The 20,406-nt window shown below is 48.2% G+C and overlaps 1 protein-coding gene across 2 annotated transcripts in view; it reads right to left on the reverse strand.

Moving 5' to 3' along the window:
- Positions 1-14,231, reverse strand: part of LETM1 (leucine zipper and EF-hand containing transmembrane protein 1) — a 64,318-nt gene extending 50,087 nt beyond the window's left edge. The window contains exons 1-6 of one of the 2 annotated variants that reach the window (XM_073574437.1): positions 13,975-14,231; positions 12,766-12,823; positions 11,518-11,974; positions 9,238-9,381; positions 8,981-9,118; positions 3,829-4,032 (exon numbers count right to left, since the gene is read on the reverse strand). In XM_073574437.1, coding sequence (XP_073430538.1) covers positions 3,829-4,032; positions 8,981-9,118; positions 9,238-9,381; positions 11,518-11,974; positions 12,766-12,823; positions 13,975-14,053 — 1,080 coding nt within the window. In that variant the 5' untranslated portion in view covers positions 14,054-14,231. The remainder of the gene's footprint in view (positions 1-3,828; positions 4,033-8,980; positions 9,119-9,237; positions 9,382-11,517; positions 11,975-12,765; positions 12,824-13,974) is intronic. The other variant, XM_073574438.1, reaches the window with a different exon arrangement.
- Positions 14,232-20,406: the final 6,175 nt, after the last annotated feature.

Here is a 20,406-nt window from a genome sequence, read left to right on the forward strand (position 1 = left end):
GCCTCGCTAAGGTGATCCCTGGAGGGCGACCTGGGGCGGGGTCTTCTGTGATGGGGGATCTCAGTGGTAAATTGCACTGTCTGTGACAGGAGACTGCCTAGGAGACCTGGAATGACGCTGTCTCTCCCTGGAGGGGGACGACCTTGTGCTATAGGATGACTCAGGTGATCGAGACCTGTGGGTCCGCTTACGTCTGTGAGAGTCGGAAGCAGCATGTTCCTGAGACAAGCTGTCCGTTTGCTGTGTAACGTCCATAGCCGGAGCCCGACTCTGCAGAGCTTGCAGCAATGTGGCAGTTAGGTTGTCTATGGACTGTGTCATAGACTGTGACATCTGAGTTGCCCATTACGGTGTGGCCTGTGACACTGAAGCGTCAGTAGGGACTCCCTGGGGTTCTGACCCAGAGTTCTGGATGCAGTCCCGGCAGTGCGGATACGTGCTGCCACTAGGGAGCGTGGCTTTGCAGGCTGTGCAGAATGCATAGAAACATTCCTGCCTGGTTCTCTTCCTTGAGCCCGGCATAGTACACAGAGGCTGGCTATAAGGGATCGTACAGGGGTGGCTACGCAGAGGGAACCCACAGATAGCCTTATAGGAAGTATAGATTCACAGCTGAGTAATGAGAACCCAGCTGTGAGCTTACCCCACCGGTGTGCCCCTAGGTCCAGCGCCGACAGATCCCAGTTCTGTGCCCCCCGGAGACTGCTGTGATGCTCCTCTCCTGGATCTCATCCAAAAAAAATGGCCACCGGGACTCTGAGGAGAGGGAGGAGGGGGCGGAGAGCTGAAAAGGGCGCGCTGGGCTGTGTAAAAACGCACCCTTTCTGCCTCAATCCGCCCCTTCTATGACACTCCAGTGTGTCATTTTAGTCATCCAGGGGGCGGGCCGGGGGGCGGGGAAAAGGCGGCGGCTTCGGCTAGGCCGAAGCCGCGGTCTAAATTAGAGGCCTGATGCCCAGGAGGGCTCCAGAGCGGCGCGGTAGTCCGGGGGGGGGGGCGGTTTTGTACCAAACCCCCCCAGAATGGTCGACTGGATAGCGGTGGGGGTAGCAGGGGTAGCGGTTCCTGTATGGGGGGCCCCCGGAGCGCTATGGAGCCACTGCTGCTGCAGAGACAGGGGAGCAGAAAAGCCCTGTCTCTGCTGTGCCATCCAGTCCGCACCCTCCCCCGGCCCCAACAGGATCCCTCAGCTGGTCTGGGGTCCCTGGAAGCTGCGGAATGATGCCTGTACTCCGACCCTACCTGAGACGTCTCAACCTAATGCCCCCTGCGGGGAATTAGGGAGGGTGCGTCTGTCACCGTCAGGGGTCTTCATCCTCTCCTCAACCTCAACCCAGACCCCAAAGGGGTTGGGGAAGGAAGGGGGTCTCGACCTCGAACCAGGACCCGAGGGACTGGGGAGGGAGCGACATGGGGAATAGCCACCTCGACCTCAACCGGGTACCCCTAATGGGGGACCGAGGAGGGAGCCATGCTGGGAGTCTCGCTGGAGACCCGCTTTTCTTCATCTGTAGTCCTTTGGAAAAAAATCCAGGAAAAAGACGGAGTAAAATAAAATTCTTAGGTGTGCCTCCTGCGACACTAAGCAAAAACTGGAGAAGGCTGACGCCGTCCAGGGGTGTATACTGCAGAGGAGGAGCCAAAGTTAATCTTTTTCAGATTATGCATAGTGTCGCCTCCTAGTGGACAGCAGCATAACACCCATGGTTCTGTGTCCCCCAATGAGGCGACAGAGTAAAGTCATTCATGATTTGTGCCCCGTCCAGACACTGACAAACCGAAGGGAGAACACCGAACATACGGTCTTAAAAGGAAGAAATGCAGAATAGTGAAGGGATAAAAATACCTTTATTAGAAAAGAACGGTATATGGCAGCTCTACATGCAAAAAGGTGCCTGCACTTGAATAAAAGATAATTCATGCACAGGATAAATATTATATGTAAAAAAAAAAAAAAAACCGGACCACTAGGTGGAAATATACCGTTCGCATTATGATGCCATAATGGTTGACTATGGGATGGAGGAGGCGTGATGGGTATATGGGCACTTGACTATGGGATGGAGGATGTGTATGACGGGTATATGGGCACGGGACCATGGGATGGAGGATGTGTATATGGGCACGGGACTATGGGATGGAGGATGTGTGATGGGTATATGGGCACTGGACTATGGGATGGAGGATATGTATGACGGGTATATGGGCACGGGACTATGAGATGGTGGAAATGTATGATGGGTATATGGGCACGGGACTATGGGATGGAGGATGTGTGATGGGTATATGGGCACTCGACTATGGGATGGAGGATATGTATGATGGGTATATGGGCACGGGCCTATGGGATGGAGGATGTGTGATGGGTATATGGGCACGGGCCTATGGGATGGAGGATGTGTGATGGGTATATGGGCACTCGACTATGGGATGGAGGATATGTATGATGGGTATATGGGCACGGGCCTATGGGATGGAGGATGTGTGATGGGTATATGGGCACGGGCCTATGGGATGGAGGATGTGTGATGGGTATATGGGCACTCGACTATGGGATGGAGGATATGTATGATGGGTATATGGGCACGGGCCTATGGGATGGAGGATGTGTGATGGGTATATGGGCACGGGCCTATGGGATGGAGGATGTGTGATGGGTATATGGGCTCTGGACTATGGGATTGAGGATATGTATGATGGGTATATGGGCACGGGACTATGGGATGGCGGATATGTATGATGGGTATATGGGCATGGGACTATGGGATGGAGGATGTGTGATGGGTATATGGGCACGGGCCTATGGGATGGAGGATGTGTGATGGGTATATGGGCACTGGACTATGGGATGGAGGATATGTATGATGGGTATATGGGCACGGGACTATGGGATGGAGGATATGTATGATGGGTATATGGGCACGGGACTATGGGATGGAGGATATGTATGATGGGTATATGGGCACGGGACTATGGGATGGAGGATGTGTGATGGGTGTATGGGCACTCGACTATGGGATGGAGGATATGTATGATGAGTATATGGGCACGGGCCTATGGGATGGAGGATAACTATAATTTTCTATAACTAACCACAGTTAGTTACTATGCCCGGGCAACGCCGGGCTCTTCAGCTAGTGTGTATAATATATATATATATATATATATATATATATATATATATATATATATATATATATATAAAAAATAAATCTTATAATAGATATAGGTGTAAGAGTGATTGTAGGCAATGTTCCAAAATGCGCGTCGGGGTGTGCGCACCTGATGGACACGTTCTGAAACTTAGAAACCTTTTTGCATGCAGTCCTGCTGTATGCCATTCTTTTCTAATAAAACACACTTTTATCAATACATTTCTTCCTTTTGGACCATATGTTCGGTGTTCTCCTTTTGGTTTTCAGTGTTTTTCCGAATGGTTCACCATTCATCCACCTAGCAAATATATGTCCCACATCGGGGTTTATTTAAATTTTCTTAGTTGATGTAGATTATTCGCTACGTTCAGCATGTGCTCACCCGTCTAAACACTGTGGGTCCGATTCATTACTGCATTTGTGGATTTTATTATCGATTTCCATTAAATTCTTCTGTTACATTTGCGTCTTATCTAAAGTCTATTTTATGCAAGTTTCTTTTTTTGGTTGCTTTTTTAATTAATTTGTGGGTGGGCTAAGGGGTTTCCAGATATTTTGGGGCAATTCATCAATTGACTTTCTATAAAAAAGATGCATTTTTTTCAATCCAGTGAACTCCTATCTGGCGGGATCCTCCAAGAAGGATGTTAAGTCTGTGACGCGCGTCGCTCACCTTGTCATCTGCTTTAATAGTCCGCAGCTTCATGGTCAGCTGAAAGCGGAGGAAGTTATTGGTCCCCATGGACTGCAGCTCCAGGAGTTTACACAGAGCCACCAGCTGCGGCCGCATCATGTTATCGAGGGTCAGCTCATCCTCAAACAGCTTGGAGAAGCGCACGATCTCTTCATTACTGGGCCTCTCGCCGGTGCTCCGGATCTGGAAGTACAAAAATAGATGATACCTTAAACTGCTGCGCTCTCAGGTGCCGGTCTATAAGTAAGGGAAGGGGGAACAGCCTCATGGGTCACACATCACGTTCCTATAGGTGTGGCTTTCCCATACACCATTCTCAGGAGAGATTCTGAGGACATGCACGCTCAGCAAAATTGAGCGTGCACATATATTGGGGCAGGGAGATCAGGAGAGGTAGCAGTCATTTAACAGGTTAGCGATTTGTGGTTAAAAATCTGTGCACAACATAAGAAGCAGGTATTACCCAGCTCCATGGAGGTAAAAACCTATCATAAAGACCGAGTGGGTGTAAGGAGTGGGGCAGAAGAGCTGAGACCGCTCCACGCAAGGCCTCTAACAGCAGCGACTGGAGCTAGCTAGCTGTGACATCTCTTAATGCTGCCGTCAACCTCACAGGTAAAAATCCCCTAGGGAAACTTACATAAAAAGGGCACAGTTTTTGGGAAGGGGGGGGGCAGGAAGGATGATCACTAATTCTTCTGCTCTCAGGGTAGATAAGCTGCCGGCAGGGGCATATGGCAGCTGCTTTCTCCTCTCTGGACTTGCAGGATACATGCATGCTCAGCTAAATTGTGCACGCATATGGGGGATCAGCAGGAGTGGCATTTGGCTAACAAATATCTAATGCACGTGACAAGCTGAGGGAAAGTATGTGTAGACCTATGTACAAGATGGAACTCCTAGTTACACGCTAGCCAAGGTACTTTTTTGGAGGCCTTGAGTCCCTTCCTAGGCCCTTGAAAACACAAAGATCTTTCCTTCCTACACCCCTGGGTGGACTCCAGGTAATGAACCAAGTATCTTCTAACATCTAAGGTGTTTCTTCTTCCCTATTTTTAGGGTTAGAACAAAAGGAAGGAAGGACTACCTCTTGGGATTTGTGGAAACGAGAGGCTACCTTGGGCAAGTAAGCGGGGTCATACCTTAAATAACCATATAATCATCTAGGTTCTTCATGAAGGGAGATCTGCAGATGAGGCCTGCTTGTAGCTTACCCTCCGGGCTGATGTTAAAGCCACAAGGACCGTTTTGAGTGACAGGACTTTTGAGAGGGACCGAATCTAGAGGTTCAAATGGAGGACCTGTTAGGATGATAACACTAGATTCCCATGGCGCTAGCTTCTTGGCCTAGATCTTACAGAGGCTCTAATAAATGGCGCTACCCATGGATTGCCTGCTATGTCTTGAATATATAGGGCCCCTAGGGCTGCAACATTGACTTTTAAGGTGCTGGTCTCCAGGCCTCGTTCCAACCCCTTCTGCAAAAATTCCAGGATTGCCGTAATTGGAACCCCATCCTGGATTCTTACCATAACGTGGATAGGAATTTCCTCCAGGTTTTACCATAAGCTCTAGTGGTAAAAATTTTCGTACTCTTTAGCAGGGTAGAAACCAAATTTGGTGAAAACCCTCTATCCCTTAACAGCGCCCTTTCAAATTCCATGCTGTCACATGAAGGTTTGCTGCCTGAGGGTGTAACACTGGTCCCTGAGTAAGAAAGTCCGGAAGTTTCGGTAAAACCTAAGGATCGGTGATCGACATGATCCTCAGCCAAGAAAACCCAAGTTCTTTTTGGGCAAAAGGGGACTATCAGTATTATTCTCGCCTTGTCCTCCCTGATCTTCTTTAGAACTGCTGGGATGAGAAAAGGCCATAGGCCAAGGCTCTGATTCCATGGGATCATAAAGGCATCTAGGGTCTGTGGGTTCCCTCTGGGATCTAGGGAGCAAAAATACTCTACCTCTTTGTTGTTGATATCGGCAAACAGTTGTATGACCGGGAGGCCCCACATTTCCACAATCTGCTCGAAAACAGACTCATTCAGAGCCCACTCGCCCCGTCTTAATTGAGTGCGGCTCCGAAAATCTGCCATTTTATTCTCTACCCCCCCCGGATGTGTAGAGCCGATAGGATTAGGATATTGTTTTCAGCCAAACTGAAAATCTGGGATGTTATGCCATTAGAGCACGTGACCTGGATCCCCCCTGATGGTTTATATAGGTCACTACTACCTGATGGTCCGAAAATACTCACACATGATGACCTCGCAGAGTATCCAGGAATTCTAACAGGGCATAACTTACTGCCAACAGCTCTTTTTTGGTTTGAGGATACCTCGAGCTCCTGTCCTCTCCAAATCCCCCGAGTAACCCTGTCACCCAGGTGAGCCCCCCATAGAGCGAGGCTTGCGTCGGTGGTAACTACCTGGGACACCTTCATTACCCAAGGGACCCCTTTGGACAGATTGATGATATCTCCCCACCAATTTAGGAAACGAACAGTGGTCAAAGACAGAGTCATGTGTCCCTCTAAGTGACCTTTTAATGAGGCCTGGTTCCTTAGAATGTCCCACTGGAGGTCCCCAGTGTGTCTGCACGAGCACTGGCCGGAAACCATTAAGCCCTGCAACCAGATCTGGTGCAGGGACTGCACTCCACCCCCCTGCAATACCCCTCAGTCCCAGCAGTGGTGGCTTCAGGCACCACACCAGCCTCGCTGCCTGAACCGGACCATCTTCATCCAGGTACAGCCGAACTGAAGGTTCCCCGTCAGGGACAGGAAACCAACTGATGCGAGGGAGAGGTGCCGCCCTTTTTATCTGTAGGTTTCTTGTCCCTGAAGAGCGGATCCCATCTCTCCATGGTGCTGTCATGGGGGAAGGAGAAAAAAAAAAGTTTTTAAAATATTAAAAATAATCTTCAACTGCTTCTTTTCCCAAGTGAAAAAAAAAAAAAAAACATCTGGTGTGCTGTTCCATCTGTAAAATGATTTAACCCATGTTATGGCAGTGTCCAAATCTGAACCCATATTGGACAGCGGTGCTTAAAGGGGTTGTCCGGGCTTTTCACATAATCTCAGTACCACCATAGGAGGAGCGTATGGTTGTAGGATTGAGCGGGATCCTGTGGTGTGTATACTGGGATATGTGGAGGAGCTCAAGGTACATAATAAATATAAAGTGGCAATAGCTAGATTACTATATTTTGCGCGAAAACTGATCGCCAGACACTGGATAAATGAAGATCCACCGACGGTGAGGGAATTTTTCAGACCGTCTGACTATTGTGAATATGGAAAAAAAACATTTACGTTAAGAGAAAAATCATAAGAACATTTGAGACACTGTGGACACCTTGGGTGGAGAGAAGATGACCCTGATCTTAGGTTACACCATGCATTATTTGCTGCTCTTGTATGTAATGGGGGGAGGGGAAGGGAGGGAGGGAACTTCTGAAACTAATGACCATTGTTAATGTTGTTCTCATTGAGAATTTTCTTCTATTGTTTTGTACCTTGTATTTTGGTTAAATAAAAATTTATCTGATTTAGAAAAAAAAAAAAACTAGAGTTTGTCATACAAAAAAAAAAAAAAAAAAGACCTCACATCGCTCCATCAACATAAAAAAGTGAAGCTTCTAAAAAAAAATAAATAAATAAAACGCATTTGAACAGTGAATGGTTAATAAGATCCTGTTATGTAAGGCGTTGTCTGTAGAGGCAGAATCCTTTCCAGGGAATAATTTCTAATCTTAAGGACAAAGGACATTGAGAGATAAGTCAGCTGCTGGCGGCTCTTCATTCTCCGCACAGTTCTGTGACCTCCGATGCACCAACTGGCCCGGCGTGAAACTGGTCACATCTTATACGTAGGTCTGTACAGGCTTACTTTCCCTCAGCTGTCAGCCAATTGCCATTCCTGCTGGTCCCCACTTTGCCTGAGCATGTATGTATTTTCTGAATGGGCAGAGGAGAATGTGACAACCTGAAAAAAGTTCCTGTAGCCCTCCTTCTGATTCATAGGATGCTGTGACAGTAACCGGCTGCAATTGCTAAGGATGGGTGTTATCCCGAGGAAAAGTTCCTGTGTCCGCTGTCCTATTCTTTGGGTAATAGGCTGTGATTTCTATGAGGGATGACCCCTTTACAGCCTCCAAGGAATGGGAAAGAGGATACTGGAACTTTTCCTCAGGTTATTACCTCTCTTACTAATCACAGCCTGTTGCTGTCATCCCTCCGCCTGCACAGCATCTAAATGAACCTGGTAGAGAGATACAGGAACCTTTCCTCAGGTTATCAACCCCCCTTACCAATCAGTCTTTTATGGTCACCCCTTCCCCTGGCACAGCAACCCATGAATCTGGTTGAGGGATTCAGTAACTTTTCTTCAGGCTGTGACTCTTAAGAGGGACGATAACCTGAAGAAAAGTTCCTGTAGCCCTCTTTGTGATCCATAGGATGCTGTGTAACAGTACAGTGTTATCCCAAGGAAGAGTTCCTGTATCCGCTTTCCCATTGTTTGGAGGCTATATAGGGGTAATAGGCTGCGATCTGAATGAGGGGTGACCCCTTCACAGCCTCCAAAGACCAGAAAGAGAATACAGGAACTTTTCCTCAGGTTATCAACTCTCCTTACCAATCACAAACTTCTACAGCCCTTCCCCTGCACAGAATCCTATGAACCTGGTAGAGGGATACAGGAACTTTTCCTCACGTTATTACCCCTCTTATCAATCACAGCCTGATGCTGTCAACACTCGCCCCCTGGACAACCCGGTAGAGGAACACAGGTGCTTTTCCTCAGGTTATCAACTCCCCTTACCAACCACAGCCTGTTACCATCGCCGTCCTCGCCCAACCGTGAGCAGCGAGAGATCTCTGGTGAGAAGATGGCTCTAGGGAGATATTGGGACATCTCTTCGTGTTATCATTTAACCAATTAAAGCCTTTGCGGCGTTCGGGAGAGGGGACAGGGGGCTATACAGGAACATTAGACCTTTGTTGGAATCAGTATTTTAATCCCAGAGTAGTTTGCAAAATGCACCCATGTTAGGCACCCATGATTGCAGAATGTTGGGTAGCATTTCCACAATGTGCTGGGTGTCTGCGAGTTCATTACTGGGGGGCATCATACCTTCTGAAAAAAGTTAGAAAATTCCGCGGTCACGTTCCCTTTGGCGGCCTTGTTCCTTAGCGCCATCTCCTCAATGGTGTCTTGCAAGAATTTTGCTAACTCCAGCTTCACTCTCAGCTCTTTCTTCAACCTCTCCTCCTGGGGTGCAAGAAAAAAAAAAACAGCAAATATGACAAGGAGGAACATCCTGCATCTAGTTTTGGGAAGACTCATCCTTAAATCCAAGAGCGGTGCGGTCCTCTGGGTCAGATACTCACCTTCTTTGAAGTGGTCTCAAAAGTGGAAGGCAGCATATTTGGAAATAGCTTCAATACAACCGGGAGTAGGAACTCCATGAATGGGACGATGATGAAGACTAGGAAAGGGACCAGTCGGAAGAGGTCAGCGCATATCCTCAGGAACTGCAAGAGACGCGTGATAGAAGAGATGAAGGATCAGAGTCATGAGCTGCGCACAACATACGCCGATCTGTGCCAAGGCTGTGATACCAAGGACAGAAAACGGGTGCCAGACGTACGGTAAATCAGCCCTATCCGAGTTACACATTGTAGAAAAGATTTATTTCGCCACTTAGAACATCCTAGTCCCATTTTGCTTCTCCTCCACCAGCGCCGAGTGTGGACCTGAAACAGGAACATCAGAGGTTGGATTTTATAGTAGAAAATTCTGCGACTGTCTCATCAGCTCCATTCCACTTGAGGAATAACCTTCTTCGGATGAGTGGAACGGACTAGAGGTCGCAGAAATATTCTGCAACAAAACCTTCCATGAGTGAATTCGACCCAAAGCAAAAACTGCACTGATGAATGCAAGTCTGATTACTGCAGAGCATGTGGTGAAAAAATAAAAAAAAGGGGTGAGAAGGATCTTCAGTGACATCACGGTTACATGGCCACGAAAACTCATGCGGGATTCCAGGGACCAGAAGTGACCGGCAGAGAAGAGGTGCTGCCCCGACACTCCCCACTCCAGCATCGGTGATGTCTGCCCTCTGGCGTGGGGACTCTGCTGACAGTTTAAAGGGAACCTGTCACTAAATTTGTGTTGCTGGATTCTCTCTACCCCGCTCTACCCAAAACTGACAGGCCTCCCCATATGTACATACATTACTGGCGTGGTGCAGAGAGAAGCCGGCCAGACTAGTCAGTCTCTCTAGAACCCCTGCATAGGCAGCATGAATCAGTAGCCGATTCATATGGTCCATGGGTCACGCCTGACCCGCGTTACCAGGCACTGCCAGGGCATACCTGACCCGCGTTACCAGGCGCTGCCGGAGCATGCCTGCAGTGCTGCAATGTAATATTTGTCGCTAACAAGTAGCACTTGCCAGCGGATAAGGCCTGTATAGAAAATAAAAATTTCAGAAAAAAAAAAAAAACGGCAGTTTCAAACACCAGGAGGCTTATAACAGTATTCACATCCCATTATCACTGTTCAAATATGACCACCCAAAGAGGCAAAGCTATGGGTCACTAACTGGGCTGCTTGCTGCAGTTGTGATAAAAAAAATCACAGTTTTCTCTGCTGCAGATATAGCAGAGCTCTGATTGCTGATCCCTGTATAACCCTGCCCACACCACTGATTGACAGCTGTGTACACTGTGCATAGGCAGAAAGCTGCCAGTGGTGGGGGGACTCCCTTCCCCAGTAATCAGCTGTTACGTCAAAGTGAACAAACCACTGAGGGATCAGATATCATACACATCGTCCATTGTAGTCGCAGCTATTCTAGTTATTGCATGGAACCAGCTGGGACTGAGCTCCAACTCATGAGACAGTTCCTTAAAGGGGTTGTCCACAACAAAGATACCAATGACCCATTATTAAAATCGTTCAACAATACCAGATCCAAGCCCTGACATTCACCAATGAGCTGTTCACCAGGTCCTGCGGTGACTGTACGGAGCTGGGACACACGGTGTAGTGACCGTCTGCAGCTCAGCTCCCATTCACTTGAATAGGAGCAGAGTTACGGTACCCAGGAATGACCACTGGGGCACTGCTGCTCCGTACACTCTGCGGAGAGAGACCTGAAAACAGCCGACCGCTGCGGACGCCAGGCGTCCATACAACACTGATGTCCTAGTCCAGGACAAATTTACAATGATCCCTTAAAAAGGAAAGGTCCGGGGTAAGCCAGCGATCCCCCTCATTACCCCAATCCCTACTGCCATCCCAGTCCTGCCTTGGGAATCAGGCACCGTACATACTAAATGACTGCTAATCTTCCGTGTAGAGAGGATTATAGGTGCTCGGGGACGCGGGACACGGGCGTTCGCCCCATTAAGTAACACAGATCTGATATCCCAGACAGCATGACAGACGTCAGCGCTGGCAGCCCGTCCTGCCGTTTGCTGGGAACAATTAGTGAATTGCTCCCGGGTGACTCAGCCGCCTGTGTGCAGACATGTCGCAGGGAAGGACGAGCCGGGACGCAGATCAGTCACCGCCGCACATGCAAGGGCTCGCTTTACAGATCCAATATGGCGGACGCTCCCAACGCTGCAGTCGCCCCGCGTCCCCCCGGCCCCTCTTACCTGTCTCCGTTCCCTTCGGGATAAATTACTCCCGTTGAGGATGCTCCACAACATCCGGGCTGCGATTTTGGTGTCTATCCAGAGAAGCCGGAAGCCGTGGTAATAGTGCTTGAGCTCGTCCACCACCCTCTGTCCTAGAGACTTCTTCACGGCGTCCACCTCCGTGGTGGGGCTGTACACCGGGCCGCCTTCTTCCAGCTTCTTATTTTTGTCCTTCAAAGACTTTAAGGATTTTTCTATCACGGAGTCGTCGAATAAGGGACTGGACGAGTGCAAGCCCCGGACCGAGGCGTAGTGGGGTCCCGGACCGTCGGCCGCGCCTGTCCATGCCGGGGAGGAAGCGTGGACTCTAGAGTAGGCTCTTTGGGTTCCGTTAGTCCGTGAGGAGCTGCTATCCCCGTCCCTTAGCCAAATGCAAACCGGCCGCGCGGCAGTGCAACTCCGAAAGGGAGACGTCCTGGGAGCAAAAGAAAAGATGGAGAAGTAACGGATAAGAGAGTGAAAAACCAGGAATATTCCCTGTTATTAAAGGGACGGGCAAATGCTGCCGGGAGGATCCCCAAAATCAGCAACTCAAGATATCCCAAAAAGATCGGCTAAAGGTGGAAAATATTAGAAAAAAAAATAAGCTGAACTGTCCCCCGCTGGGAGGCTCCGGCAATGATGAGGTCTGTTCTGCAGTCTTCTGACCGCTGACGTCTGTGATTGGCTGCAGTGGTCTAACGACTGACGAAAGGGACATCGTGCTACTTGAAGTGTTCAAGTCCTGTCCTAGTCATCTGACCACTGCAGACAATCACAGGTTTCACAGGTCAGGTGACTAAAGAACAGGATGTTACCAGTTTTTAAAAAATCTAGAGAGACACCACAACACCCCCCCAGAGCCCTTTCCTTGCATGAGATGCCTGCAGTGCTATCTGCTGGGCGCTGTGGCGGACCCCTAGAGCAGACCCGGCAGGTTGGTCATACACTATACACGTCCAAATCCCAAAACATCCCGTACATATGCGTGCTCGGCTCAGCTGAGCGTGCAGGTATTCTCAGTAGCCAGTGGCTTTTGTCTCTGAGAACTAAATGATCAGGGAGTTGAAATCCTCATCTCCTCTGACATCTGTATTTGGGGGGGGGGGGGCCCAATAATACAATAGGTGGTCGGCAGATCCGGGGCCATAATTACAGTACAGACACTGTAAAGACAAGGAATTGTATAAACCGGCGGACAACCACGGGGGGAGATAAAACACTCACCGATGATTTATCAACCGTAAGGAAGTGCAGCCAAGACAAACGCGATCCGAGAAAAGACCTGGAAAAGAAACAAAAAAGGAGACGGATCCGCAATCAGACACTTACTACGCGAGAACAAGCTCTGCTCCGTTTCTGCAGGAGCGGCGCCTCCCTTTTCAATGGGTGGTGCCAGGTACTGCAGCTCAGTTGCGCTCGGCCCGATTTCTAATCTTACAGAATCCCTTTAAATGTCTTCCATCGGGAGCGAGGATGACAAAAAAAAGGCAAATCCCCTCCAGGATGACGCAGGGCAGGAGAAGCCCCCCCCATCATCGGACCACCAACCTCTCAGTGGTGCAGCCAAGGTCTCCAGGCCTAGAACCACCAGTCATCCCAGTCTGGCTTTAAGCAGGTACTGGTAACTACTGGGAGGCCAGAGACCTTGCACAGCTCGTGTTATAGCAGAGCAGAACCAGTTTCCACCAGTAAGTAGCTGCGGCTCCTGTGTAATGTGGCCGTGGTGAGGAGCGGCCTCCTGTATCAAATCTAAAGTAATCTTAAAGAGGGCTGTAACAAGACAGGCGGCCTCTGGAGGTCCTAACCACACATGCACTAACGCCTGTCAGCAGGCCGCTGCTTCATTCACCAAGGGACCCCATTAAAAGGAATCGTTAGTGAGAAATCAGTGATATGTAATGAGGCTGAACAGCTAGGGTAGATCTGGAGCGACAGAGGCTTCGGATCTACCCTAGCTCTTCGGCCTCATTTGCATATCACTGATTTCTGACTAACGCAGCTGCCATGTGCAGGTATTACTGGACTCGCCTTTGATAATGCTACATGGACATATAATAGTTCCAACTACAGCTAAGGATTGAAAGGAGCTGTCCACATTGGAGGACACTATCATCTATCGGGGTGTTTTTGGGGCCCAACATCACTTTTGCGTGAAAAGCTTTGCTCCGTTTGACTTTTATAGTCGCTGATTGCAAATCGAGTCAACTAAGACTCTGTCAGCGAGCTCCCTGCGATGGTCTGACCGGAGAGTATATAACTCATCAAAAGTCTTATGTGCAGTAAGAAAACCTCATTACAGTCCCCTGTGAGGGCGGACGATCCCTCCTACCATAAAAAGCCACTAATATATATATATATATATATATATATATATATATATCTCTCTGACCCAAGCCTGTGTGTGACACTGAGGCTCCCAGGCCTCCTCCTCACCTCTGCCGGTGTCTCCCCGCTTCCACAGGGCTCCCCAGGAGGACTTGGGCACGCAGCCTCTCACCAGCAGGGCGGCCATGCTGTCAGGACGGGCGGAGCGGCGGCTGAGGGGGGTGACAGTGACAGATCAGTCCCGGGGATGAGTCCTGGATAAATGTTGCCCCATGTCCTGGCTGCCAGAACAATCCCCACCTCAAGCTCCTTCACTGAGCATGCGCAGACACAATTTGCCGGTTAACGAGGCGGAGCTTACGCGATGACGTCATGACACGTGATAGCGTCTGCGCGTGCCGCTCTAGAGGCCATTTTGGATTAGCGGTGGCGCAATGGCTCGCAAAACTATACGAGCGGCCATTTTGATAATGGGCAGAGCCGGGCGCTGTGACATTGTGGATGATTGGTGTGTGAGAGAAAGGGTCACAGCAGGATCTTACCCATGAGGCACCGCGCGGAGGGCATTTTCTCTTTTTTTTCCCCTCTCTTTGGGTTTTGTTTCTGCACATAATTAACCCCTTCACGAGTGGACCCGTGCTTTCCCCTTCTTCCAAGAGCCGTAACTTTATTACCTTTCCATCACTGGCGTCGTTCACACGTTCAGTATTTGGTCAGTATTTCACCTCAGTATTTGTAAGCCAGAACCAGCAGTGGGTGATAAATACAGAAGTGGTGACCAGTCTCTCTTATACTTTTCCTCAAATACTGAGGTAAAATACTGACCGTGTGACCGTGGCCTTAAACGCATTATCTTTTATGCATATTATTTTAAAAAAAAACTTTTTAAAATCATTTTTTTATTCATATTATTTTTTATATATAATATTTTAAAAACGTTCTAATTTTTTTTAATTAAAGGGATATTCTCATCTCCAAAATCCTATCCCCATATGTACTAAATATAATACTAATAGTAGCAATTACCTACAATGAGACACGTAGTATAGTTCTTCTGATTCATCATCTCTCTTTCCTCATGTGCAGGACCTTAGGTATCCACGGTTACTTCCACTAATGAAGTGACGGTTAGTTTCTAGTGGTCGTAACTATGGATACCTAAGGTCCTGCAATGCCCTGCACATGTGGAAAGAGACATAGTGAATCAGAAGAACTATACTACATCTCTAATTGGAGATATTTGCTATTATTATTATTATTATTATTACACCTACTACGTTTTTGGATAGGATCTTGGGGATGGGAATACCCCTTTAACTTCTATATTTTTGAATTTCTGGATTTAAAGGGAACCTGTCAGCTGCCTTCAGACCCAGCAGCAGTTGTGTCTCCATATATAGACACCCTGCCTATCAGTCCCTGTATTACATTCGACTCACGAACAGATCTTTATTAAAAAAAAGTATTTCTAAAGTCCGTTTATGATCTGTAAACGAGGCTTTGACTAGTTGAGGGGGCGATAGTGTCCCCAGAGTAGTCGTCCCACTTAGCATGTTAGAGGCTTTACCTGCCTGGCCGCCCATGGACGCATGTGGCTATTCTATGGCAGGTGGCACGTGCTCGGTAGATGTTGGCCATTCTTCTGCTGTGGCGACACATCTGCGATTATACCGTCCTCACTGTACAGGTACCGTGGAAGAAAATCCCAGTGGGGGGTCCAACCGCTCGGCCCTGCACCGATTGGTAGAAGGCGGCAGCGCTCGTGTGCACCACTTCTGCTCCAATCCTTCTCTATTGGGCTGTGCCCAATTTTTTTCCAGCAGAAGGCGAATGAATGCAGCGGCGGTTCGGTGTCTGATCTGCTGCTCCATTCTAATCAGGATAAAGATTCCCCCATTTTGCCGCCCGTGTGCCGCATCAGTGTGATACATACCGGCACCTGGGAAAAGCAGACACCTCAGTGTCTTCCAGCTGTCGTGGAGAGAGGTCGCATTACTGATGTGACCGCTCACCAACCCATACGGATCATTGTGGGATATCAGCATTATGGATTATCGGCAGACAGGTGAGAATTACTTTGATATTTTATTTCTATTTTTTGGGTAATAAATGGGTAAAAGAAGGTGAGGAGCGTTATGGACTTTTCTCTGCATGTGTCTTAATTCATTTTGACTATGGGGTTAGTAATGGGGGTGTCTGATAGACGCCTCTCCATTACAAACCCCAGGGCTTGATGTCAGCGGACACAGAACAGCTGACATTAAACCTAAAACTATTACCCCATTTGCTACCACACCAGGCCAAGTCTAAGTCTCAGATTTAGTGCATCTAATGGATGCACCATTTCTGGGGTGGCTGAGGGCTGATGTTCTTAGTCTGGTAGGGAGCCTCTTCCTAACCTATTAATATCAGCCTGCAGCTGTCTGTTTAGCCTTTGCTGGTTAGTATTATTAGACCGGACCCCACATCATTTTTATTTGGGGGGGTCCTCCCTATATTAACTAGTAAAGGCTAAGTAAATACTTGTGAGCTGATATTAATAAGCTGGAAACCTTTATGACTATCGGCCCCATCCCATAATATTAACACCAGCCCTAACTGTTGGCTTTTCCTCAGCTGGTTAGGAAAATGAAAGCAGACCCCCACGCCATTTTTATTTATTAATTTAATAAGCGCGATGCACAGACAGCGGGTGCTGACTCTAACTCTCATCATTGTCACCAGGTCGCGCTGACTGCAGGGAGACCAGGTGACGATGATGAGAGCTAGATTCAGCACCCGGCACCTGGGAACAGCACTGACTGTATTGCTTTTTCCCAGGCGCCAGTACGTGTCATCTGCGTGTTATCATTGTGCACATCTGCTGGACGTATCGCGGATCGTGCTGCCGGGAAAAAAACGGACATGTCTGTGTGTTTTGCACATGGACGCGCGGTCCATGGAAAAACACTGACATGTGCACAGACCCATACATTTGAATGAGTCTATGTGTGTAAGTGTCACCACACGTACCGGACACAGTGAGGTGTGAATAAAGTGGCACCAATGGAAACTATAGCTTATCCCGAGAATAACAAGCCCTAACAATACATCTCCTGTCTATCAACACATATAGTTATGGGTTTCAGAATATGACAACCCTTCTCCCTTCAACCCCAAAATATTTTTTTTACATTTTTTGTGCCAAATTAGAAAATAGGTATTAAGTTGTCTGTAACCCCCTTCCCCCAAATAGTGCCATGGACAAATGCTACTTCCTCTCACAAAAATAAATAAATAAAGCCGTCATAATGCGAATGTAGAAAATAGAAATAAAAATCGAATTTAAGGGTATGTGCACACGCTGCGGATTCCGCTGTGTTTCCGCAGCGGTTTTGGCCGCTGCGGACCCGCAGCAGTTTTAGCTGCGGTGTACAGTACCATTCAAATGAATGGTAAAAAAAAAACGCTGTGTAGACGTTGCGGAAAAATCCGCGCGGATTTGCTGCGGTTTTGAAACCGCAGAAAGAATTGACATGTCAATTCTTTCTGCGGAATCCGCTGCGGGTTCCTATCTCCACCATTGTGGAGATGGTGAATCCGCACTACCAAACCGCAGGCAAAACCGCAGATAATCCGCAGGTATTTTGACCTGCGGTTTATCTGCGGTTTTTGCAAAATCCGTGCGGATTAATCCGCAGCGAATTCCGCAGCGTCTGCACACACCCTTATGATTTAGAAAAAAAAAAGGAAAAAATATGTTTACGCTTTATGACCAAATTTGACCCCTTCCTTAATGTCTTAATAAATATTTTTAAAACATAAACTGAGCTGCAACTTTTAAATCTGCAGCTTGTGATTACTGTACTTTTTTGGGGGGAATTCATTGCAAATTTTGCCCTTGCAACGTAGAAGCACGCGATACACAAATGTTCCACTAGGGGGAGCACATTAACTATGTGGATAATCCATTTCATGAGTGCCTGGCCTCATGATGAATAAAGAGGATCACTCACTCACTATATACTGTGTATATATGTGCCGTGGAAATAAACAAGCCCTCATATGGCTGTGGATGGGGGAAAAAGTTATGGCTCTTGGAAGAAAAAACAAAAGCGCAAAAGCAGAAAATTGTCCACAGTAGGAATGGGCTAAGCTGCAGCACTTCTGGTCTCCATCTGTCCCTGCTATCTCTGTGACCGCTGTGTCTAGTGATCAGTGGTGATGTTCTTGGTCTGTCTAGAGCAGGGATGTCAAACTCAAACACACAGAGGGCCGAAATAAAAAACTTGGACAAAGTCACACACCAACCAGTATACAGTATGTATATGAGTCCCACATATTCCTCTACACAGAATAATGGATCCCACATAGTGCTCCATTCAGAATAATGAGCCTCATATAATCCTCCATACAGAATAATGAGCCTCATATAATCCTCCATACAGAATAATGAGCCTCATATAATCCTCCATACAGAATAATGGGCCTCACATAGTCCTCCATACAGAATAATAGGCCCTACATAGTACTCCATACAGAATAATGGGCCCCCCATAGTCCTCCATACAGAATAATAGGCTCTACATAGTCCTCCATACAGATTAATAGGCCCTACATAGTCCTCCATACAGAATAATAAGCCCTACATAGTACTCCATACAGAAAAATGGGCCCCCCATAATCCTCCATATAGAATAAAGGGCCCCACATAGTCCTCCGTACAGTATAATAGGCCTGACATAGTCTTTCGTACAGTATAATGGGTCCCACATAGTCCTCCATACAGAATAATGGCCCCCACATAGTCCTCCATACAGAATAATAGGCTCTACATAGTCCTCCATACAGAATAATGGCCCCCACATAGTCCTCCATACAGAATAATGGCCCCAACATAGTCCTCCATACAGAATAATGGCCCCAACATAGGGGTGTCAGTTCTGGTGTTGTGGGAACCAAATATAACCACCCTGTTGGCCAAATTTGTCCCATCGCTCGGAGCTTGACATGTATTATCTAGGTTAGGGCAATGCTCCAATCTAGATAGCTTCCGCTGTCAGTCTTTTGCGTGTCAGTATGCCTATGCAGGTTAATTAAAGTTCTGAATAGGAAATAATAAAACAAACAGATTTACCAGACTTCATGTTTCTCCATCAAATAAGAGCACTTTTTATTGATTCTCTTCGTTGTGTCTTTTCTCTGTTATTCCTCCTGGAAATACTTGACTAGATAGACAAGCGGGCTTTACCATTCTGTTTGTCAATGATATGTCCGTATACGGTGTGAGTCTGTCCAATCAATGCCACAGCCGCCATCAGGGCATTACTGCCCTTACTGCTGTAAGGGGCCTGGTGAGCAGCAGTACAGAGGGGGACCTGCGGATCTGGGGCCCCGCTCTTGTGCTTCTGCTCACCGGGCCCCATCGTGCACTAACGTGCTGTGCACTACAGCCCACACGTCGGTGCTTTGGCCGGGAGAGTTCTCGGAACTGTGCACGGTCGTCTAACCTTGTCGGCTCCCGCACCCCTACGTCTGCCCTGTACTTCCGGTTAGTTAACAGCACGTACGCGATTACGTCATTGCGTATGCGCCGACATGTACCATACGCTAGAAGCGGAGATGTGCCTGCAAAGGAACGTCTGTGAGGTAAGCATAAAAAACATTTTTGTTTTCCTTATAAAATGAATTAAATGGGTGAGGGGAGGAGGAGGGGGACTGCAAATGATGAAGTGATGAGGGAGGGGGGTGAAGCTGCACATGATGAAGTGGGGACTGCGCATGATGAAGGGGGTGAGGGGCACTGCACATGATGAAGTTGGGGGATGAGGGAGACTACACATGATGAAGGAGGTGAGGGGCACTGCACATGAAGTGGGGGGATGAAGAGGACTGCACATGATGAAGGGGGTGAGGGGTACTGCACATGAAGTGGGGAATGAGGGGGACTGCACATGATGAAGGGGGTGAGGGGGACTGCACATGATGAAGGGGGGTGAGGGGCACTGCACATGATGAAGGGGTGAGGGGGACTGTACATGATGAAGGGGATGAGGGGGACTGCACATGATGAAGGGGGGTGAGGGGCACTGCACATGATGAAGTAGGGGGATGAGGGGGACTGCACATGATGAAGGGGGTGAGGGGCACTGCACATGATGAAGGGGGGTGAGGGGCACTGCACATGATGAAGGGGTGAGGGGGACTGTACATGATGAAGGGGGGTGAGGGACACTGCACATGATGAAGTAGGGGGATGAGGGGGATTGTGCATGATGAAGCAAGTAAAGTGACTGTACATGATGAAGAGGGGAACTGCACGTGATAAAGTGGGAGGGGGACTGCACATGATGAAGTGGGGGAGGGGAACTGCACATGATAAAGTGGGGGGAGGGGGACTGCACATGATAAAGTGGGGGAGCGGGACTGCACATGATAAAGTGTGGGGAGGGGGACTGCACATGATAAAGTGGGGGAGGGGAACTGCACATGATAAAGTGGGGGGAGGAGGACTGCACATGATAAAGTGGTTGGGAGGGGGACTGCACATGAGACAGCACA

This window comes from Dendrobates tinctorius, unplaced genomic scaffold (genome assembly GCF_039654945.1).
Source record: "Dendrobates tinctorius isolate UK_male_01 unplaced genomic scaffold, ASM3965494v1 ptg000039l, whole genome shotgun sequence".
NCBI classification, from domain to species: domain Eukaryota; kingdom Metazoa; phylum Chordata; class Amphibia; order Anura; family Dendrobatidae; genus Dendrobates; species Dendrobates tinctorius.